Genomic DNA, 23954 nt, shown 5'->3' with positions numbered 1-23954 from the left:
TCCTCAGGTTACAAGAAGCCACTGCTTGCAAGATACAGTATTAATTGTCAAATTTTGAGGCAAATTAAAATGGAAAGCAAAAGAAAAATATATATACATTGATTATAAGATTCACCGTCATTTCACAAATATTAAAATGTAGCCCTGCCAGCATGGTTCAGTGGTTGAGCATCAACCTATGAACCAGGTCACGGTTTGACTCCCGGTCAGGGTACATACCCAGGTTGGGGGCTCGATCCCCAGTGTGGGGCATGCAGGAGGCAGCCAATCAATGATTCTCTCTCATCATTGATATTTCTATCTCTCTCTTCCTTCCTCTCTACGATCAATAAAAATATATATAAAGAAATATTAAAATGTAGAATAGGTCCATCTTGGAATTGATGAAACAAAATAATGTCTACTTACCAGGCTTGTGAAAATAAAAGGATTTGGCAAGTACAAAATGTCTGCCACAAATGATATGCCCAATAAATCTAATTTCTTTATACCTCCTCCTCCTTCCCACTGTAGGGCTCCAAAGCCCCAAATGTGCCCACGTCACTGGAACTGCTAGATCCTGCTGCTCCAAGGACATGCATTGGTTCCACAAAGTAAAACCCACTCCATGGCTTAGAGGCTCTCATGATATTTTCCATCATGTCTATTACTCCCTAACCCAAGGCAAGGAATGATTTGCTCAAGGACACCCAATAACCTGGGCACATCAAAGACGAGGCTCGCTTCTTGGTCCCTATGTCTGGAATTAGGGACTTAAATACAAATCAAGGAGAAGAAGGATATTGGGGAATACACGGCTCTAAGCTTCTGTTCGACTTCTTAAAGAAGGAATAGTGATACAGAAGGCAAATGCAGAAGGCAAATACAGAAGGTGGGTTGGTACCAAGATTCTCCGAGCCAGGATCCTGGGCTAGAGATGGCCGGCATTGCCCTGGGTTTCTTTAGCTTCAGTTCTTCATCTTCTACATTCAAGTTCCCCACAAGGTTGAAGTTTAGCAAGGCTCTATGGCCAGGATTAGAAATAGGTGTTTGGCCGAAACCGGTTTGGCTCAGTGGATAGAGCGTCGGCCTGCGGATTGAAAGGTCCCGGGTTCGATTCTGGTCAAGGGCATGTACCTGGGTTGCGGGCACATCCCCAGTGGGAGATGTGCAGGAGGCAGCTGGTCAATGTTTCTCTCTCATCGATGTTTCTAACTCTCTATCTCTCTCCCTTCCTCTCTGTAAAAAATCAATAAAATATATTTAAAAAAAAAAAAGAAATAGGTGTTTGCTTTGCTCCAACTGTTATCAATTGATTTTGTTTGACTGAAATTCTGCATAAGGAAGAATTCTAATAATGCTTCTGGCTTCACTAGAAAAGACTCAGGATCGATTAGTGATGTCTGCTGTGGGCAAAAGGAGGAAGCAATGCAACGATTCACACAGAAGTGGGAAAAAGTAGGTTTACAGTCATGAATGACATGCTTTTAAGTTAATAAAGCTACTGTGGTCATCATAACCTGCATGTCTTTTTTCATAGGAGAAACTGTAAAGCTACTTTTGCCAATGCCTATATATGACACCCCAGCTCTTTGGGATGACAGTAAAAAAGGATCCGCACATGACTAATGAGAATTTCAAGGGCTCTCCAAAAATATTTACCAAACTAAAGCATACAGGACCACAAAGAAATGAAGACATGAAAGCCAAGGCAAGCACTCAAGCACCATTAAGAGAAATGACAACTTTAAAAGTGGAAGAACCCTCCCTTTGGGCTATTTATAGATGGAAGAGTAGGAGAGCAAAGACTGGCATTATACCTGGGCTTGAATGCTACCTCTCCAAGCTGGGAGAGAGCTAGACAAGGCGAGCTTCAATTCCCTTTTCTGAAACTGGGCATAATAATACCTATTTCTCAGGGTTCTCTGAGAATTTTACATCATAATAAATTTAAAGTGCAAGCATACCTCATTTTATTGCACTTTGCAAATACTGTGTTTTTTACAAATTGAAGGCCAGAGCTTCCACTAGCAAAAACGATTATGACTTGAAGTCTCAGAGGATGGTTAGCAATTTTTAGCAATAAAGTATTTTAAATTAGAGCATGTGCATTGCTTTTTAGACATAATGCTATAGCACACTTAATAGGCTACAGTGTAGTATAAACATAACTTTTATATATACACTGGGAAACCGAAAATTCATGTTTAATCTGCTTTATTGCGGTATTTACTTTATTGCGGTGGTTGGGAACCAAATCTGCAACATCTCCTAGATATGCCTGTATTTACCTCAGTGCAAGATATACAGTTGGCCTTCATAAACTGTAGATCCCTAATATTAATTCTGAGAAGCAATGCTGAGCTGCTAAAGAGCACTTGGCGATGAAACACACGGCGGCTTATAGAGTAACCTGCTCAGCAGGGAGGAGGGAACCCTGCTACCCTCTGTCTTCCTGTCTGAACGCCCTTGACTCTCTCCCAGGGAATGACAGTTCATGCGAGGCTTACTGGCTTCAATCTCAGCAGCCAGTTTTTTGTCACTGAAATGATGTAACCCTTCCACCCTAGAGACACACTGTCCTTGTCCATGCCGGTGAATCATGACCCAAAAGGCCAAGGGTGAGGAATTTTTCCACATGCGGTTTAAATTAAGACCCAGTATATCACTGACACACTCTGTCCTGGGCCCCCCAGGTCATCCTGAGAAGGGGTGCCAGGCAGGACATAGCCATCGGCAGAAGGGACCGGTACGAGGATGGCTATGGTAGTGGGTCATGGGAAGAGGTGTTGGGGGGTGTCCCCAATGCTCTTTTGTTTCTTTTTCTTTTTCTGACTTTCTCCAAGAATGGATAAGGAACATGGTCTGCTTTCCTGGTTCTCGACCGATGACTCATCCCCAGCGTAGCAACCACACCATGTCATGTGGAGACACCAAAAAGCTGAGAGAGGAAACAGCAGGCTTACTGGGAGCAGCCCAAGGCAGGAGGCGCCCGGAATCTGCCAGCTAGAAAGACCATAGACAATTAGGACGATTCCCTTCCCTTTGCCAGAGGCCACGCAGCCGAACACAGCCGTCAGTCAGCTGGACTATTTTCAGCCGCCCTGGTCACTCACATCTGGACTTTTACAGACCGGTTCTGAGTTTGGTAGATGAATCACTCGCTGTGGGTCTCTGCACTTCCAGAACAGCCACGACACACCGTGGTCACAATCATACATCTGGGCCTAGTAAATCCTTGCTCCCAGCCAAACACAGGGCCCCACACCTCCAGTTCCTCAACCACTGTTCCCAAGCGAGCCCATCAGTCTCCCATTAAGGACAAGAATGGAAAGCAGAAAAGAAAGCTTTGAAATGAGAGTAAACTTTAGCTTAGCACAAGGTGAGCGAATGATGTCCAAGTTAACAGCAATGGAGGAAAGCGGCCAACGGCAGTGGGGACGGAGCTCTGGGTCACGAAGGTCATGCCACCCATTCAATCCCTTTTTGACAATAACTTGTGTTGCCCTGTGGGGCTCAGGGGTAGGACCCTGCCCTCAGCCCTGCCAATCAATTACACCATCCAGAGCAGATACTGGATCAGGGATGAGGCCATCACAGTCCTGAGGACTTGGGCTTGAGCTGTTGGAAGACAACAGGAGTTTATTCTTGTCACTATTCATACTGAAAATAAGGCCACCAAAAGGCCAGCAGACCCAAGATAGGAGAGTGACAGAACCCTAATCCTATTGTTTAACCCCTTGCTGTGGCCACGCCTGAAACACCTTCAACCAATAATTTACTTTTGTTTCTGTAAGTCAGTTTGAGTAGGGTCTTTGACTTCCGCACCCAATATAATCTTGATTAATATGTCCATTTATAAAGCTCAGGTAATGTGAACTGGCAATCTATAATAATAAAAGCATAATATACTAATTAGACCGGATGTCCTTCTGGAAGACCTTCCAGACGAAGCCAGGGCTGCGAGGGAAGCCCGGGTCCCAGGTGCCAGAGGGAAGCCGGTGCGAGCAGCTAGGGGAAGGAAGGCCTACTCTTTGCACGAATTTCATGCATTGAGCCTCTAGTAAAAGATAAAAGGGAGGAAAATGAAGCCAAGTCTCCAAAGAACTGATTCAAGCTGTGTCATCTGGGGAAAACCACTAACCCTTCCTGAGCCTCGGTTTACTCCTCTGCCTGTTGGGATTAATCCTGGGATCCTGTTTTCCACGGGAACGTAGAAAAGATAAATGCGCTGCCATGGATGAGGGGCTTCCCAGAGAGGGAGACCATGAGCAAAAGAGGCACCATTTGCACAGGATACCCAGGGAAGGAGATGTGGAGTGTCAGAGCCCCGACACCTTTGGGAGCACGCAAGTCTCCAAAGAACTGATTCAAGCTGTGTCATCTGGGGAAAACCACTAACCCTTCCTCAGCCTCAGTTTACTCCTCTGCCCGGTGGGATTAATCCTGGGATCCTGTTATCCACGGGAACGTAGAAAAGATAAATGCGCTGCCATAGATGAGGGGCTTCCCAGAGAGCGAGGCCATGAGCAAAACAGGCACCATTTGCACAGGATACCCAGGGAGGAAAGGAGACGTGGAGTGTCAGAGCCCCGAGACCTTTGGGAGCATAAGTCACCTTTTTTCCTGGCTTGGGAGATGAGGTCGGCCGCACTCTTGCTCATGACCTTCGTGACATAGAGAGGGCAGTTGGTTTGGCTGGCGATAGTGATGGCACGGAACACAGCCTCAGCTTCCAGCTGAAAAAAAAAGAAAAGGCCCCTGAAGTCAACAGGAATGGGAGCCTCTCAAAGCCACCACTCCCACCTCCACACACTGAGAACACGGCAGAGGCGAAAAGCCTAGCGCTGAACGCACTGGGCCTAAATCTCATAGAGCTCCTCCTGGCTGTGTACTTCACTGAGCTTCCCAGGGCCTCCGCCCCTCACCTGTGGCGTGGAGATCAGGAGAGGACAGCGCGGGGCCTGGCACAGAGCAAACACTGCCTCAATGCAGCTAGTTTTTCCTTAGCCTATTCTCTCCCCTCCCTGTGATGATCACAAAGGCTACATGTGATGGAAGCCTTTGCTCCCCAATCTTCCCAGGGCAGATTCTCCAGCAAAACACAATCCCAACACCAATGGTATGAAATAACCAGTCCAGGCGATGAGGCGCCATCTGTCTTCCAATCCTCGCCTGCATCAGCCGGTGGTCAGTGAAGGGTTAATTCCAGCAGGCACGCCCTGTACTAATAATTCCCAGGCTTCTCCACACAAAGGCTTCTTTTGTTATCAATCTCCTCCATCCCACCCCAATGTGGAATGCATGTTTGCAAAGATGCTAACCAGCCCAGTTGCATTTATTAAGTAAGAAAGAGTGCGTTGCCCTTATTTTACGAACAAAGCAGGGTCTGAGGGCGCAGTCTTCCTCAAACGGCCTGGATCTGAGTTCTGGTTTTGTCACTTAGAAGTGGGGTGACCTCAGGTGCCTCAAACAACCTCCTAAAGCCTCCGTTTCCTTGTTCATAAAGTGGGGATAATAGGACCTGACACAGGGCTGTTTCTAGCACTAAGAGTTCGCCCATGCAAGGCGACTGGCCCACTCCTGGTACGAGGCCAGTGTTCCTGGAAGGGTGGCTGTTGGTGTTCATGCTGATGTCAGCTTCCGACTGGTGTGCGAGAGCCTGTGTTATACCCAAAGTTACCACCCAACTTAGTCCAATTCAGCCCAAAGCAGAGACACTGGCGTTTTTCCATTCAATCGGCAACATTTGGGATGGCTATGGCATTCTGGTTAGCCTATGCAGCCCAACCCTTTCAAAAAGACCAAAAATAGCTTGCAGATGCCATCTGCAAACCAGTTTCTGCCTGTGGTGATCGTGGCTCAGCAGACAGACTCTTAAGAACTCAGCTGGTCCAGCTGGCGTCCCCCAAGCTGCACTTGGTTCCACGTGGATGAGACCCTGCAGGCCACCAACCCCAGGGAAACTCGGCCACTTTCCTGAAGCTCCCGGAGCAGCATCTCTGAGCCTAGGGCTCAGCTCTGTGAGCAGCTCACTCAGCTGGTACCTGGGTATGCTCTGACCCTAAGAGGGGCTGGCTCCTCCCATGCCCAGTCCTCCCTCTTCACACCTCTGCTGAACTCTCCAGCCTCCCTGTGACCTCTGTGACCTCTGCCCGGGCCCCTTTGATCTCCCTCCCTCCCAGCACTGCAGGTTTTTCAGCACCTCGACAACATGACTATCTTTGGAAGGTTACCTCACTCGCCAGCTTCACCCAAAAGGGCTTCCAGGGTTGTCGAGATCTGCCTCCGAGAGGCTTTCTACTAAAAAGGAGACGGGAACAAGGAATGGGGTGTGGGGGGGTTGGACAAACAAACCAAGGGACAAAAATAGACTTTGCTCAGAAATCCCCTGGCTGCTGCTGAAGGATCTATCTCGCCAGCACATCTCAACAGTGACCAGCATTTAAGAAAAGTGGCACAAACAGCGCCGATCACCCTGGCCTACCTGCACTGTGCAAACTCCCAGTCCCTTCAGACACGATGGGCCCTGACGGCTCTGCTCTTCAGCTTCCTTGTGCACAATAACCCCGACCACCCAGAGCAGCAGCAAGGACAACTGAGACAATGCAGTCAGCACAGTCCTGGGCAAAAGCAACTGTTCCCCAGAGGGCTTGGCACTGAGGACACAGTCTTTCACAGGGATGCTGTGACTGTAACCTCATCACGATTTTTTAAATTGAGGTTTAACTGACATAGGATACTATATTAGTTGCAGGTGTACCACATGATAATTCCATATTTGTACCTATTGCGAAATGATTACCATATGTCTTGTTAACATCCGCCACACACAGTTACAACATTTTTTTTGTGATGAGAACTGTCAAGATCTACCAGGTGTACCACATGATAATTCCATATTTGTACCTATTTCGAAATGATTACCGTAAGTCTTGTTAACATCCGTCACACACAGTTACAACATTTTTTTGTGATGAGAACTGTCAAGATCTATTTTCTTAGCAATTTTCAAATATGCAATACAGTATTATTAACTACACACTATGCTGTACATTACATCCCCATGATTTATGTATTTTGTATCTGGAAGGCTGTATCTTTTAACCATCTTCATTCAATTTCCCTACCCCTTGCCTCTGGCAACTGCCAATCTGTTCTTTGTATCTATGAACTTGTTGTTGTTTTTTTTGGGGGGTGGGTGTGGGGGAGTGATTGTTGTTTTGTTTCTTAGATTACACACTGAGATCCTATGGTATTTATCCTTTTTTATCTAACTAATTTCATGTAGCATAATTCCCTCAAGGCCCATCCATGTTATTACAAATGGCAGAATTTCTTTCTTTTTTTATGGCTGAATATTCCTGTGTGTGTGTGTGTGTGTGTGTGTGTGTGTATCACATTTTATTCATCCATTCATCCATCGATGAGCACTGAGGTTCTTTCCATATCTTGGCTATTGTAAATAATACTCCAATAAACATGGGGGTGCAGATATCTTTTTGAATTAGTGTTTTCATTTTCTTCAGATAAATACCCAGAAGAGGAATTGTTGATAGTTCTGTTTTGAGGGACCAATTTACACTCCCAACAGACAAAATTATAAATTACTTCAACTGGTAACAAAAGTATCATTAGACAAAGGAGTTTCTGGGGTGCTGCTGATGTTCTGTTTCTCCAAAGGGGTGCTACTTGCATAAGTGTATTCAGTTTGCAAATACTCCTTGCACTTTTATGACAGCAACACTCTTCTCTATGTATGTTAGGATTTAATTTTTTAAAAGATTTTGGAGGAGATGGGCAACGGGCATGCAATCATTTCTGGTTCTGACTCCTTCTTCTACCTATTTAGAGTGTGGGGCTTGAATGACAGATCAGGAACATGGTTCACTTCGCTGACATGGAGGACCTTGAATTTGCTCCAGGTGCCAGACCCAGGGTAGTCCCCCAAAGCCAATATGCTCTCAGCCATGTGGGCAGCCAATTTCCAGCTGTGCCCTATGCCGGCAGCTGAGTTTGCTGACATCCCAGAGGCATGGAATCAGCCCCCACTTACCTTTCATCCGCTCTTTAGTTGCTAAGCACAGTCGCTAATCAGCATTCATTTTACATGTGGGAAACTTCCACACCTAGACACAATCCACCCCTTACACAAATCGACAGACGTAATGCCTGTTAAAACCTACTCTGCCTCCTATCCATAAGGCCAATATTTTGCAGGACTCAAAACTGTAATGTGGGACACGGGAATAAATAGAAATGTCTCTGGAATTCACATTGATTAAGAAAGGATTTAGAAATTTTCCACTCCTACTGAATAACTGCGGAATACCTCCAACTGGTGTTATCTTTAGAGAGATTAGGGGTCAGAAGCAAGCATTCCTTTCTCATTTTCTCAGGGGCCCTTGAGTTGGCTCAGTCAAAGTGGTCTTTGGAAGAAATGTTCCAATCTTCTGTCTGGTGCTGATAGAGCCTCGCTGCCTCTCACCATGTTTGCTCAGACACTGTGTGTGCCTGTGCCTAGAGGAGGCAGGCTGAGCACTAGCACTGCCAATGTGAAATGACTGACAGGCCATCCAAGAGGCTGCTGGGATTGGCACTGTGATGATGGGCGTCTCTGGGAAGATGCTGGCAAAAGAAGAAAGCCCCTCCTGCTCTTGCTTCTCTCTCTTCCTCCCTCCTTCCTCCCCCAACCCCCTGCAACTTACCTCCTCTGGTCTGCTCAGCACATGGCCTTCTGGGCCAGTTATCCCCATTTCCAACATCCGGGCTTGCTCCTAGAATGAGAAAAAAATAGAGGACAGTTTTTATTTTTTAAAACTTATGACATCACTTAGTCAAGATTTATTTCAAAGCCTGAAATCATTCAGACCAACCAAAAAATGGTACTACTGCAATTTCTTGTAATGCATCAATATTTACACTAAAACTTTAAAGCTCATAAGACGCTATAAACTAACTCCTAACTCTATTTCCTAAGACATAGAGGGGAGTTTTTAGATGGGCTCAACTGAGATTTGGAGAAGTTATGCTGAAGATGTGTTCAAGGGGGGAAAGAATAAAACATGTATGTTGAACAAATTCATCAACTCTCTAGAGGAATTGCAAAATAGGATAGAGTCTGAATTAAAAGGAGAAAAAAACATTTGAGAGTGGCCTGCTTTTATTAAAAGAAAGATAGTCTGTTAAAAAGTACCATTTTTTTCTACATTGTGCTTCAAAACTCACACAATCACTTATACTTCATTTCTTTCAGATGCAAACCTCTGTAAGCACACTCCCTTAACTCGTTTTTTAATTTATTCATGCATTTAAAACCTATTCATTCAACAAAAGTATTGAGTATCTGCTTTATGCTAGGCTCTAGGTTAGGTACTTACTTGAATTAAGGTAACGAGGCCCCTGACTTGATAAGACTTACAGTGTGGTCCTGCCATTTCCCAGAGTCTAGTCAACCCACCACCTACATCGGAAACATCTGGGTTGTTTGTGGAGATGCGGAAGTCTGGCCCTATTCAGGTCTACCAGATCTGAATACCTGAGGTTAAATTCTAGGAACCTGCGTTTTAGTAAGCCCATCAGGCTCTTTAATGCTTTACTTTTATGACTTAAATGAGTGGATTAGAATTTAACCAGACAGAATACTACCTCTAACCACCATTACCTGAGTTCATCTATGGTCAAACTCTAATTAATTAGGTCTTGGATGAGGCAGAACTGCCTACCCATGGTGGCTAATGGCTAAATTCCTCGGACTTCTGGCCAGCTCTCTGGAAGAAGCAGGTGGCTGGGCAGTGAGTTAGCACACGCATGGCTAACTGGCACTGGCACAAATCCTAAGCCACCATCTCTGCAGTTTTGCTGGCATTCACTCTCCAAGTATGAAGGCCAATTCCTATGAGCCTGTGCACTGGTGACGTGAGAGATGTGGAGAGAGTGAACTGAAACCATGAGGTGTTAGGAAGAAGGAATTCCTTCTACCTGGGAAAGAACTATCTTGTTGTTGATGTTTGTTTGTTTTTAACAATAATTTTTAAAAGAAGAGTAGAAAGGAAGATGCTACTAAAAGCAACCATGACAAGTAAAATGGCCCCTGTGCCCAGCTCTACAGTACTTGATAAAAGGTCAGAGGCTGATTGTTCCAGCAATGTACCTCCATTTCATTCTTACTATTTAATTGATCAAAACTGGGACTGAACAAAACTTCTTCCAAATTCTGGTGAGTTTCCACTTTGAATTGCCTTGTGAACTCACACAAGGGTTAAGGTCTCCAATGAAAGCATCTTCTATCTGTTAGGACACTCTCGCTGTTATCTTGTTTAATAAAAGTTCTGGGACAACGCCCAGGTGAAGGTGACCAGGGGAACTCTTTCAAACACGCTTGTCTGAACACTACTCCCGACCTCCTGAATCTGAGTCTAGAGACCTGGGAGAATCCTAGAAATCGGTCTCCAAGCTCCAGAGGTGACTCTAAAGTGCTGCTCATGCTGGAAAGTCCTGTGCCAAAAGCCAGGTTGCCCCTACAGCTGGAAGATTAAGAATGGCATGTAAGCCTGGCGGGTATGGCTCAGTAATGGAGCGGCAACCCAGGAACCAGGAGGCACAATTTGATTCCTGGTCAGGGCACATGCCAGGGTGGTGGGCTGGATCCCTAGTAGGGGGTATGCAGGAAGTAGCCCATCGATGATTCTGTCTCATCATTGATGTTTCTATCTCTCTCTCCCTCTCCCTTCCTCTCTGAAATATATATATAAAGAATGGCATGTAAAAGGCCCTGGATGGGTATCTCAGTGGTTAGAGCGTCGTCCCAATACACCAAGGTTGCAGGTTTGATCCCCGGTCAAAGCACATACAAGAATCAACATACAAGTACATACAAATCAATGCATAAATAAGTGAAACAATAAATCAATGTTTCTTCTTCTCTCTTTCTTTAAAAAATCAATTAATAAAAAAAAAGAATGGCATGTGAAAAGCCACTGGTGCCGCCTGGCATGGGTGGGGAGCAGGGGCACTTTGAGGTGCTGATCACTGGGGTAAGCACACAGTGTGGGTCAGGGCAGTTTGGTTTGCTCCAGGAGGAAAGAGACCCTGTCTTTTCCATCTTCCCTCTCCAGTGCTTTACCATAATAGGTGCCCAATAAATATTTGTTGGATGAGTGGCTAAGGATGCTGTGCTCTCAGACTGTCCTTTGGAAAATACCCCTGGTTGGGACCCGTAGGGAATGATTTCTTCTTCCTTAGTCACTTTGGCATGAAGTGCAGCCAGAGACTCTGAGGACAGCAGCTGCTTCATTTAGATAATGTGATCAAATCTTTCAGCTCAAGCTGAATTTCATAAACACGCACAAGAAACTCATCCAAATGGAAGAATGCCCTTATTCTCTTCCTAACTCAGAACAGATCTTCCCAAGGTAGGGGGCGGGTGTGGGGGTGGGAGCAGAGACACTTCCATGCCACGGAGCCATAGAGGAAGCGGGAAAAGGGGCTTTGAGTCGGAGCGACTTTGCCTGCTCAGGCTCTAGAATGAAGAAGCCAGGAGTTTGGTTTCTAGGGTATCTGGAGGGAGGCTGGGACCACTGGCTGCTGCACTGAAAACTTGGAGAAGGGGGAGGAGTGATGGCTCTAATACCACCAGATACCTCCCCTGGGAGCGAGGCATTTGGACCTTCCTTAGAAAATGATTTCATTAGCTCTGGGTGTGTGGAGGACGTAGGAGAAGGCTGTCAGGGGCCTGACTAATTAACCTCTTGGTCCTAAGCAAGAGGAAAGTGCACACTTAGCTCACCTCCTCCGCTAGGGAGACAACACTCCAACAGCTGGAGCCCTACAGCTGGACTGGTGGGGCAAGGGGCCCGGATGTACCATCTCTGGGTGAGATGCCCACTGAGGCTCATCACCTAAGGGACTGAGATTCTGTTCTCCCCGTTATTTGTGGTGATCTCTGGGCCAGTGACGTAATCATTCTGGGCCTCAATGTTCTCATCCACAAAATGGGGAGGATGGCAGTCAACTTTAAAGGGTTGGGTGAAGATTCAATGAGAACTTAGGACAGTGATGGTGAACCTATGTCACCTCTGACACGCGAACTCATTTTTTTTGGTTGATTTTTCTTTGTTAAATGGCATTTAAATATATAAAATAAATATCAAAAATATAAGTCTTTGTTTTATTATGGTTGCAAATATCAAAAAATTTCTATATGTGACACGGCACCAGAGTTAAGTTAGGGTGTTTCAAAATGCTGACACGCCAAGCTCAAAAGGTTCGCCATCACTGGCTTAGGAGATCACTTATAGGAGCCTGGTACATGGTAGGAAGTGCTCACCAAGTGGTACCGGCTATTTGGAGCCGACAGGTCTAAGCTAGACTGGGCCGCAGCATTGTTCCCACACCCCTGCCCATCACATTCACCAAGTCCTGGACAACTTCTGAAATGAAGGCAGAGCCCAAGCACTTCCGAGCCGTGGAGGACATCTGTTTTGGCTCACCTCTGTGTAGCCTGATGCCTGGCACAGAGCGCTCAGGAAATACTCTCTGAAAGAATGAATAATGGCTTCTTGCTATTAACCGTATCGCATGGACTAAGAGAGCTCACACGCTTTTCTGGCAGCCTCCATCTAGCAGAGGCCAATCTTGGGATAAACAAAGCCGTGGCTAAGGCACATCTGTGCATCTAGCCCATTAAGCAGCCCTGGAGCTGGGGAGAGAAGTGCTTTCTGCTTCCTCACCAATGATCCATTTGGACCTTGGGACCCTCACTTTCATCACTCCGCAGGTTTTTCAGCATGATTTCTAGGAAACCAATGGGACGTGTAGGTCCCACAAGACTTAAATTCTTTATTATCTATGGCCAGGAGTACCGCAGTCCTGGATCGGATTTCTGGCTTCTGAGAAGTGCTGCCTTAGGGTTTTTCTTTAGGACACAGAATGCCACGTAGCTTGGACTCATTTTCAAAAGAGAAGCAGCAATACTCTCCCAGTAAATGGCCCAATCTGAAAACCTCCTCTTCCAGGAAGCCTTTCTGGATTCTCCAGAGCGGCCAGACCTCTCTTTGTTTTCCAACAGCTGACACCTGCTCCCTCACTTGTCCACATTTCCTTTTTTCCTCCTCCCGGACATGAGGTCCTTTAGGGCAGGATTTTAATGGAGCACTGATGATGGTGCCTTCCACACAGTGAGAGCTCAAGCAATGGGGAAGCAAAGAGGAAACGGAGGGGATGCAGAGCGAAGCCCATGCCGAAAGCGCCCTCCAGGGAGCTGCATGCCATTACCTGGGCAATGATGTCCCCATTCTCAGCGTGGACCTGAGCAATGGCTCCCAGCTCTCCCAGGCAGGTGAAGATCTCGTAGAGCTGAAACAGAAAATGAGTCTGTCACCTTCACAGGCCACCGGTTCAGCAACCTCACACAAGGTCCGATTACGAAAGCCAGAGGGGATAAACCAGAGGAAGTAAGTGCCTAGAGCAGAAATACAGACTAAAACACGCCCGGCCCAAGAGGGGCGCAAGTCCGAAGAAATTCCAGAAAACTGTCTATATACAGAACCTGCTGTGTTGCCTAAGCAGACAGGGTGAACACATAACAATGCTACCGGCCACTCTACTCCCCCTCAGCACACATTTTTAGGGGATTATTTCCCGTTGAGCTTCAGAATCCTTCTCAACCCGTGCTCCCAAAGACCACCACAGCCCGGCCAGAAGCTAACTCGAGAGCTGAAACCCCTATCTCTCAACCTCTCAAAACAGACCTCCCTTCACCTTCTAATCAGGGAAGTTGGGAATTAAAACTTTGTCTAAGACACATCTCACAAATTTCTTAAGGAGAGAGTCAGAGGCAAGCTGGGACAATTCCCCCAAACAGCAGACGGCCCTCCTTATGCTGCAAGGCTGAGCACCTCGCGTGTTCCGAGCTCACAAGGAGTTTGCGTTTGCTTGATAGATGGAGACTGAGGCAGGCCCTTCCTCTTGTCCTCTTGAGAAAGCTGCTGCCAGTGGAACTTCTAGCTCCCTGTCTGCCTTGCCAGTGGCACCCTGCCCGTTACCTGATTTAAAAGGGAGAGTGGACTGCGAGAAGCACTCTGGCCCAGCTGTCTCCCACAGCGCCCGCACTGACTTGTGTTGAAGGAGTCAAGGTCATCAGCAACAATAGGAAACCCATCCAGATACCCCAAGCCACACAGCAATGGATCATTACCTCTGTGTTGGACACCTGGTACAAATCCTTGTAGGCCATGTAAACCATGAAGGAGTTAACCCCTGAAAGAGAGGGAGGGGAGGGGAACAGGAAGAAGACAGCATTATCACAACCACTCTCCATCCTTTATTCCCACTTCTATGGCCCATGGGACCCGAGTACATTACAGGCTCCGGTCCAATGCAAAGTGATGCTTCCCATTCTCCAAGAACATTTTTCTATTCCCTCCTAGCGCCCTGGAAAAGCAACGATTCCTATGTAATGTCATAGAGAACGGTCTCTTCTTCTGCACCTCTTTCTTGCCTACAACCAGCACTCCCCAGCTCACGGGTCAATAAGCTTTGTTTTTGCTGGAGGCAGTATCCTATGTAATAAAGAGCTAATATGCTAATTAGATTGAACAGCAGAATGACCATCTGGATGACCTTCCGGATGAAGCCAAGGCTGCGAAGGCTGGCCGAGGCTGGAAAGGCCAAGCCCCTTGCACGAATTTCATGCATCAGGCCTCTAGTATATATATATATATATATATAAAATTGAGAATCACTGTAGCACACTGGTTGTATTCACACTCTGGAGGTTGCACCACATACTAGTTCAGTGCACTTGGAATATCTAACTTCTTGAGCCTCAGTTTCCTCATCTGTAAAATGGAAAAATAACAATACCCTGCTTTATAAGTGTGGGAAACATTCAATGAGATACATGCCGAGCTCTTAGCACTCACTAACACTGACACATACTTGGTCTCCATGAACAGATCTTAAGGAGGGCCTGCCCTGCACGTGACCACTGCAGGGTTGAATCTGAGAGGACCGTGTCCTTGGAGAACCAACAGAGCTACAGGCGAAAGTCAAGTGTCACCTTGAGCTTAAATATCTAAGTCGTAGGATATTGAGAAATGATCCATTTAGTTTTTCACCTCAAATAAACTACTAATATAGTAATGTACAGAAATAGGTGGGACTGGGGAGCAGAGATCGTTTTGAAAAATGGAGGATAATTTTGATCTCCAACCATCAGGGCCGCCTCAGCCCACAGTGTTCCAGGCCAAAAGTGGCTGCAATTTGAGAACTTCCCTACTCAGAGTGGTTCAACTGAGGGCAGCTTTTCCCAACACCACCCTGCCCACAGCCTCTGTGTCATCCGTGGAATGACCGGGCCCTTTGGAAGGAAATGGGTGTTAAAGCCGTTCCGAAGTCCAGTGTGAAAGGAGACATAAGGAAAAAGGGAGAGGGTTCATCTCACATTCTGAATCAGGAAGGACAGGAGCAGAGCTTGCGGGGTGAGGAGGGGAATGGAAAGGAAAGCTCGTCTTCTGAGAGGTCATCCTCGCCCCTCCATCCCAGAACACACTCTCTTCCATCGCGCTCCTGGCCTTTGCATCAAGACTGTGCGTCCGGCCAGCCCTCCGGCTCGTGCCATCTATTCTGATGCTCTTCACTGGCCTGCTTCCCTCTGCCTCGGTGGCTCAAAAGAGGCCATTCCCTATACTTCCCTACGTCCCCCTCCCCCAGGCAGCCTTAGATGCCGAGCACATCGCGTGTCTGTATGGGGGGTGGTGCATGTGTGTGAAATATCTGGCCATCAAAATGTAGGAAGAAGTGGAGAGTAGAGGAGTCTAAGAAGACCATGGGAACCTAAACCATGTACTCACTGAGAGGAACTCCCCACACCCCATACACACGAGGACATGTTTCATGCCCTAAGCTCCTAGCCTTAGTACAAACACATCTTTGCTCCCAGAAATATCTTAGCTTATCTGAGGATCCTGTTGATATATAATAGTAATGAGTTTGACCTTTGGAATAAAAATAACGAAGCTTAAAAATTCCTCATCTCATGTCCAGTACGTGTGTGACCTTGTATATGAAGTTAACCTCGCCTGGCCTCAGTTTCTTCCCCTGTCAAATGGGCAGCATTGCATGGAGGTGAAGAACCCAGACTGTGGGGAGATCTACTGCTTGCTACTCATTCTAGCCTCATGTTCTCCATCTGCCAAGTGAGGATAATAATTCCCATCTCGTGGAGACCCTGCAAGGAGTAAGAATGATGGACTAAATAAGCGCCTGGAACGCAGTGGTGCCCCTTTCTTCCAGCACGCATGCTTGAGGTTCCAGGCTCCAAGCTAGGAGAAGGGACTCAAATGAGTGGATGTTGTGTGGAGGAGGGGCGAGGGGGAAGGGAGGAAGGCGCGCTGGGGCTCACCTTTGTCTTTGATGAGGCTCTGCACCTCCTGCTTCACACTGTCGTTCCAGTGGGTGATGTCCACGTGCAAGGCATAGTCACAGCAGCTCTTCCCATCGGCCCACTCCCGCCACTTCTCATAGGCCTCCGTCAGGCTGGACTCGGGTTCGGGCACCACGTGGTCGACTGAAGGACAGAGACCCCAGATGGGTGACTCACTGACACAGCCTCTGTTCCCCTTTGCACAGGCCTGCTCCTGCTTGCTTAGCCATGGCTGCAGGATTTCTATTTCTTGAGCACAGAATTAACCTTGGAAAGTGTTGCTGATGACTTAATTGTCATGTAACTATGGGACCTTGTACAAATTACTAGCTTCTCTAGACCTCATTTTTCTCATCCTTGAAATGGGTCCCAAGTGGGGTGGGAGACAGGATGTCATAGTGCCTTCCTTCTAAGTTTGTTATAAGATGAAGAGGGAAAATGCACCAATGACCAAAGTGCTTTGCCTGATGCCTGGCACATAGTAAGTGCTCAACTAACGTTAGCTATCAATGTGTGCATACTATGTGCCATTATTAGCAGTACTGTAGGGAGTCATTAGAACAGATAAAAGTCCAACTCCCTCCTAAGGTGGAGGAAGGGTTTTAGAGTTATATCAGGGCCCAGAAGAGTGACACCCTCACGCTTACTGTCAGACGAGAGCCACTGTCGGCTGAAGGAGCCTGACGCTAGGCCCACAGATCTTATTTCTATGCAAATTCTTCATCAAGAATCCAGTTTCCTTGGGGCCCAAATCTACTCATGCAGTACCTGCAACCTAAACGATATTTTTTAAAATAATAACATTTACAGTTGGTGAGGATAGGGCAAAAGTGACACCCTCAGAGTTCGCCTGGGCAGTAGAGGAAAAGTGAGAATCGGTACAACGTGCCTTTAAACAATTATAAAATAAATGTCAAAAACCTTGGCAATTTTTTCATACCTTAACTCAAGGGTTATTTCTGTGCCTAAGAATTATTCCCACGGGAATAAACAACGCTGCATGCACAATCTGGGTTCTAAAGGTGTCTGTCCGTCTAAATTATTACATATTTACATAAGTGAAAAACTGGAAACAATCGAAATATCTAACAATAGGGGAGTTTGGGTAAATACATAAATTGTGATACCTTCATAAAACAGAGGGTTTGGCATCCATTCTACATGTTGTGGCGGAATAAAAATAAATGAAGGGAAAGACATCCATGCCATTTCATTTTGTGAAAATGGGAGGCGAAAACACAGTGTGTCTATTATGATCCTATTTTTGTTAAATAGGAAAAAAAATATATAGCCAAACTGAAAGAGTGATGTGGAATTTATGGGTTTTCTTTCCTTATTTTCTTTTTCATATCTGGGTTCTTTGTCTACGAAGGACACGTACACTTGTGTGGTTCTTTGTATACTCTTCTCCCTGGCCACCTGGAACTCTGGCTTTCCTCCTGCTCCTTCCCTCACGCAGAAGACTGAGCAAAACACACATCTGCAGAATGCTGACACGCTCAACTCCTTGCCCAGATGGCGGAAAGCCAAGCCAAGATCCCTCATTTCCTCAGCCCTCTATCGCAAGCAGCCTAAGTGCACTTATCGGAAAGCAAATGCGTGCAGCTACATTACTGATGTCTGGACACACACCAGGGCCTCCGTGGGCAGGCGGCTGCTGAGAAGTCAGCTGGCTTCCCCACTTTGGCTGGAATTGCACCTTTTATGGCCTCGACGCAATTGTCCTGGGCTTCCACACCCAGCTAGCTGAAGCTGAAGCTGAAGCCTGCTAGGGCTCCTGTCGAAAGTGAATGATTCTACGGCTTAGGCTGTTCTGTGTTCGTGGGTGGATGTATAAGGTGTTAAAATAAACAGCGCCCTTGCTGACCAAGTTTGGAATGGGGCCTGGGAGGGGACCCAGGTCACTGGGATTCGCTTGGGACAGGAAGGACTGCCCTGGATCACTTTCTGTTCAGTAATCCAATGGCATGCAACTCCCTAGGTTTCCTTGGAATTGTAATAGTTACCAGAAAAGAAAGAAAGAAAAAAAAAAGGAAACCACAGACATAGCTTGCCCAATCTTAAAAATATGAACTGGTCAACAAATAGCTCAGACCAGATAACACCAAACTTTCTGCTATGCTCTCTGCCCCTCCTGCCTGAGACCCAAATGGGAAGTTCTGAAATAACTTTTTGCCCCACTATCCACAACCTTTTCAGTCCGCTTTTCCCAGTGACGGGCCCAGAGGTGGTCATTTCTGATTCTCCATCACCTGCACGCCCGCCCCCAATGCTAAGGAAGACAGGAGAGATGGCTGAGCTCATTGTCATGAACCTCATGCATCTCTTTCATGCAGTTGTGGTGAGCTGCCAATGTCCTCACTCCAACCTGCTTCTGTCAGGACCCATCAGGCAGAAAGTCTACCAACTGTCTTAAGGGACGTGTACAAGTTATCATCAGAGAGCACGGTGGTTAACACACTCCTAACACTGGGGACCAGGAGTGTATAATGTGGGGGAACTTACTGATCATGGTGGTGCCGCCAGCTAAGGCAGCCTTGGTCCCTTGGAAGAAGTCATCCACGGTGGTCATCCCCTTGTAGGGCATCTGGAAGTGAGTGTGGACATCGATGCCTCCGGGGATCACCATCTTCCCATTGGCCTCAATGGTCTTCACTCCTCCAGGGACAATCAGATTGTCTCCAATTTGCCTGGCAAGACAGTGAAACAGCTGGCAATTTAAGAGTGATTTCAAAGACAGACATCTCTATACATAATAGAGAAATACGCTAATTAACTGGGGGAGAGGCTGATCAGCAGCAGCCGTGGCTGCTTCAAGGGTCGGAGAGGGAGGCAGGGCCGGACTGGTGACTCGAGGGTGGGCGGCACCAAGCGATTTCGAATCGCGCTGGGCTCCTAGTAATATTATAACAGTTTTAAACATTGGAACACATTTATCACAGTAGATTCACAAGTCTAGTGATCTAGAAGCAAATAAAAATAGATATACATACAGAAAATCATTTTTACAGACACAAAACAATCCAATGTGCTTTTTGGGGAAAACATGTGTCCTGGTTTAGTACTGTAACCCCAGGGGTTTGAGAGTGTCTAGCACATAGGGCAGCCGTGGGCAAACTACGGCCCGCGGGCCGGATCCGGCCCGTTTGAAATGAATAAAACTAAAAAAAAAAAAAAGACCGTACCCTTTTATGTAATGATGTTTACTTTGAATTTATATTAGTTCACACAAACACTCCATCCATGCTTTTGTTCCGGCCCTCCGGTCCAGTTTAAGAACCCATTGTGGCCCTCGAGTCAAAAAGTTTGCCCACCCCTGACATAGGGTGTGAAATAAATATTTTTTTAGGAGAGATTGCATGGAGTGATGAATCATTTAAAGAATAGGCATGTGAACTTAGCTATCCTCTAAGGGGCTTCACCTGGGCTCCTAACAAAAGAGGTCCTTTGGCACCCCAGTCTTCGCTCCCCAGCCCACCTTTCCTTGATGATGTACCCATCAATCACACACAAAGGCAAGGGAGGAAGTCAGAGCTGTAGCCGCCTATTCTCAGCTGCTTTGGCGGGGTCAGCACCTCAGTGGAAGCTTCCAGCCAAGGAAGATGATTATGCCAACCTCAACCAAACACCTTCCCCCAGGAAGCTTCAGAGCCTCCCAGGGAGAACGAGAGGGGGACTTGGGTGGGGAAGAAGCTGGTGAGTAGGCCAAGGCACCTTCCACCAGGCAAGGAACAAACACAACTAGTCCTGGAACAATGTCACCTCATACACCATCTCATGTTGCTTGAACTATTTGTGACTTCACACCCTTGACTTAAATGGCCAGTTCAACCTGTCCAATGTGGTTTGCAGGTAGGACCCTGATTTATAAGCTCCTACATTGTCATTAAATGCCTCCTACCTTGGGGGATCCAGGAGCCCCACTGCCAGTATCATGAATGTTCCCCCTTTGTTCATAGCCAGCCGAGAAGGAAACTCCCTTGGGGCACCAGAAGTCCACTATTGGCCTGCCAGAATCTTAGTTCTGCAACTGAAGTCAAGTATTTCTGACATCTCTAAGAGTTCAACTTCACCGCATCACCACGGGGCCATTCCAGAGCCACCACAATTCAAAACACACTGTGGAAAAAATGCAGCTCTGATTGGAACCCTATTCTAGTCCAGATACTGGCCAGCCGTGTTTCCGTTTTTCCTCTCTTGCTGGTTTTCCTCTGAGGGAAAACGAGAGCCCAGGGCATGAAGAGCTGTCTGGTCTCTCTGTGTGGATGCACGTGTGCTTGCACCACTATGACAATTAGTACAATACCAAGCCCCAAACAGATGTGCCTTCCTCTTTTCCTCCACTGAACTAACCAAGGTTATATTAATTCCTGAAGGCTGGGCTTCCATCTCCCCTCCTTGGTCAAGTTTCTACTGACAGCCAGGTCTAGTAATTAAGTAAGTGTAGATCAGCTCTGGAATTGGGGTAGCTAGAGGCACAATCTTGGCTTTGCCAGTTACTAGCGTTATGACCTTGGCCAAGTTACTCAACCTTACCAGGTCTCAATTTTTTCATCTGTAAAATGTCATAAAAATGCCTACTCCATAGGGTTGTTGTGGAGATTAGATGTTATTGTGTTAAACTTAAAGGACAATGTTAGGTACATAAGAAGTCAATAGATATCAGCTACTATGATTAATAACTATCCTACTCCCATTTATTAACCAGTCCTCTCCCTCTGAATCTCATCATTCTACTAATTTAATATTTGATGTTGATATTATCTGGTAATGTTAAATCTGTCATGTGTGCGCACACACGCGCGTGCACACACACACACACACAAGCACACACATTATTCAGTTCCCCTGAAATTATGTAAGGTTCCCAGGGGAAGAGATGACTTGGATCCCAAAGGCATCTAACATAGCATGTGACATAGCATGTGTCCAGTGACTAAGACAACTGCCTTGCACATAGCAAGCACTCCATAAAAATTCGCAGGCAAACAACTATGTGGAACAGTTGGAGGAAATAATAGATGCTCCTAGATTTACAGTGGGATTATATGTCCAAATAAACCACTCATACACTGAAAATATCGTAAGTTGAAAATGCACTTAGTATACTTAACTTAACCAAACATTATAGCTTAGTCAACTGAGGACATTTAGATTACCCTAAAGTTAGGCAAAATGACCTCGCTGTAGCTGCCTAGCATCATAAGAGAGTATTGTACGCTCTATCACTAGCCCAGGAAAAGATCAAAATTCAAAGCTTGAATTATGATTTCTACTGAAGGAGTATCACTTTCAAACCATTATAACATGAAAAAATCATAAGTCAAACCATCTTTGAGGACCCCCTGTATTTCTGTTTTTATACTCTGTTAAGAATGTTGTTAGAGACACACAAAATGTCAGGATTGGATGGAGATCATGTTTATCCAACCTTGTCTCCACCACCAACCCACACATCTGATGGTTAAATTCTTTCTATAACATCCTTGTTAAGTGGTCCCTAGTCCAATCTAATAAAGATGCCAAAAGGAATTCATTTTGCATATTCAACTCTGGTAGTAGATGCCTGAATAAGTGTGTGAAGATGGACTGAACTTGCATTTAAGACTCAACTATGAAAAGTTCTGGGATCAATTACTGATGCCTGTCATAAGCTCTGAAATAAGAAAGAAGCATTAGGTAATAATTTTTTTTCTATTTCTGAATCTCTAAGTGAGGGAATTCACTACCTCCAAAGAGAGCCAACTATATAAAATAATATTTAACAATAAAAAATATAAAATCAATTGTGACTGATATTTTGACAAAATTGTTTTATATTGGTTAGCTTGCCTATTATTTCCATTTTTTCCTACTTCTACTATGAAAAATTATTTATGGAAATTGGCAAGGCAACTAAATACCAAATCTTGCATTGTTCATTCATTCATTCAATGTATCTGATTTATATGTTGATCTTTAGCAAATTATTTACTTTCTATGTTCTTTTTTCTCATCTGAGAAGAGGGCAATAAAAGTACTTACTTCATAGGATTTCTGGCAGATCAGATGAGGTAAGGTGTAAAAATATTTAACAGTGCCTGACATACTACATACTCAATAAAAGGTAGCTCTTACAAAAGTGCTAAGTGCTCAATATACTAAATACTAGGTTCAGTGCAGGGAATATGAAAATGAACAAGATATGGTCCTTGCTCTCAAGGGGGCCTAACAGTGTGAGGATTGCTATAATTGATTAAAACACACGGTGTTTTATATTGAAGGGGAAGCTAGCTCAGATTGGGGGGCTGATAAGGAATGTCCACCCACAAAAATTTACTAGTATATCTAAGCCCAGTTTTCAAAGATAAGGAAGAGGTCTCCCATAACCAGAATATTAAACTAGCCAATAAAGTTGAACAACATAAGTATAAAGCTGAACAAGGTCAGGAATGGCTAGTAGGATGAGTTGAATGCACTAGTTTTACACAATATCGTATCCCTTTGGGGATGTACCGTGCCTTCTGTGATGAAAGGCTATGTGTCTATCAAACCCTTCCCTTAAAGGTCACTAGGTAAGGAACCTGCACTTAAAGGTTGCCTGGCTGTGCTGCTTATAGGCATCCAATAGCAAACCATTTTCTAAGTAATTTTACATTCCTAAAGTATCTATTTGGAAATTTGCCTGGAATATATGTCCTATCTGTGCTCTTACCTAAGTCAAAGTTCAGTTTAAATGGCCTCTCCACCCCAAAACCTTCCTCTGGACACTTCTAAATGACTTATCCTCAGCTGAGCTCCTGGGGGACCTATTTTAGGGTGCTATAATTTGTGCACACTTTTCAGTATCCTTAAGGACAGTGGTCACATCTTCCACTTCTCCAAGACACATAGGAAGCCCATCAACGCAGCTGGCCCAAAGTGCCCTCCACCTCAGTGCGTTGATCAAACTCAGGTTTTACACTTTATTCATGTGATCCAAGTGAACGAAGGCTAGCTCCCACTTTTGAAGAATGATGTGCATCCAGACTGAGGGGTGAAAATAAAGATTCATTTTTAAGGAGAAGAAGACATGAAACCAAAGAGATAAAGAGAAGGGTTCCAGATACATACTTGATTAGGCCATCTTCCATGTAAATATCAGCATAAAAGGACTGATCATCGTTGACGATTCTGCCTCCCTTGATAAGAAGACGGTCACTCTAGAAGAAAAAGAGAACAGCAGTCATTCTCGCAGTCAAGACTTCAGAGAAGAGTGGTCTGCCAAGGTTTTCCCAACTCCTTGCTTTGGAAGTCCAGTGAGAACACACTTACTGATGCCATCTGCGCGCTCAATGCACTCAGCCTTTGAACTGGGGGTATTTGCTGGGGACCCCGTCTTTCGCCTTTGCTTCTAATACAAATTATTCTGGAGTTTCACCTCTTGCTTCTGCAACCTACCATAACAAATCAGAAGCGTAGCTACTTGAGGGAAGACACTCCTTTTATTATGTTTCTGCTTCATTGAGCATTCAATATTTAAAGTGGTAAAACATATACTTCGGTGCCTACCACCCAGTTTGGTATTTTT

General features: G+C 45.6%; 1 protein-coding gene across 1 annotated transcript in view; it reads right to left on the bottom strand.

Annotated features, from left to right (window-relative positions):
* The window catches only part of DPYSL3 (dihydropyrimidinase-like 3), a 33956-nt gene extending 10371 nt beyond the window's left edge, over positions 1 to 23585 (bottom strand). Inside the window, exons 1-7 of the mRNA XM_005877650.2 lie at positions 23498 to 23585; positions 18911 to 19095; positions 16385 to 16549; positions 14177 to 14238; positions 13255 to 13335; positions 8688 to 8756; positions 4598 to 4718 (exon numbers count right to left, since the gene is read on the bottom strand). Of these exons, the coding sequence (XP_005877712.1) occupies positions 4598 to 4718; positions 8688 to 8756; positions 13255 to 13335; positions 14177 to 14238; positions 16385 to 16549; positions 18911 to 19095; positions 23498 to 23517 (703 nt within the window). The 5' untranslated portion in view covers positions 23518 to 23585. The remainder of the gene's footprint in view (positions 1 to 4597; positions 4719 to 8687; positions 8757 to 13254; positions 13336 to 14176; positions 14239 to 16384; positions 16550 to 18910; positions 19096 to 23497) is intronic.
* Positions 23586 to 23954: the final 369 nt, after the last annotated feature.

Source organism: Myotis brandtii, unplaced genomic scaffold (genome assembly GCF_000412655.1).
Source record: "Myotis brandtii unplaced genomic scaffold, ASM41265v1 scaffold524, whole genome shotgun sequence".
Lineage (NCBI taxonomy): Eukaryota > Metazoa > Chordata > Mammalia > Chiroptera > Vespertilionidae > Myotis > Myotis brandtii.
The sequence above is the reverse complement of the archived record's forward strand: the minus strand, read 5'-3'. Positions and strand labels throughout refer to the sequence as shown.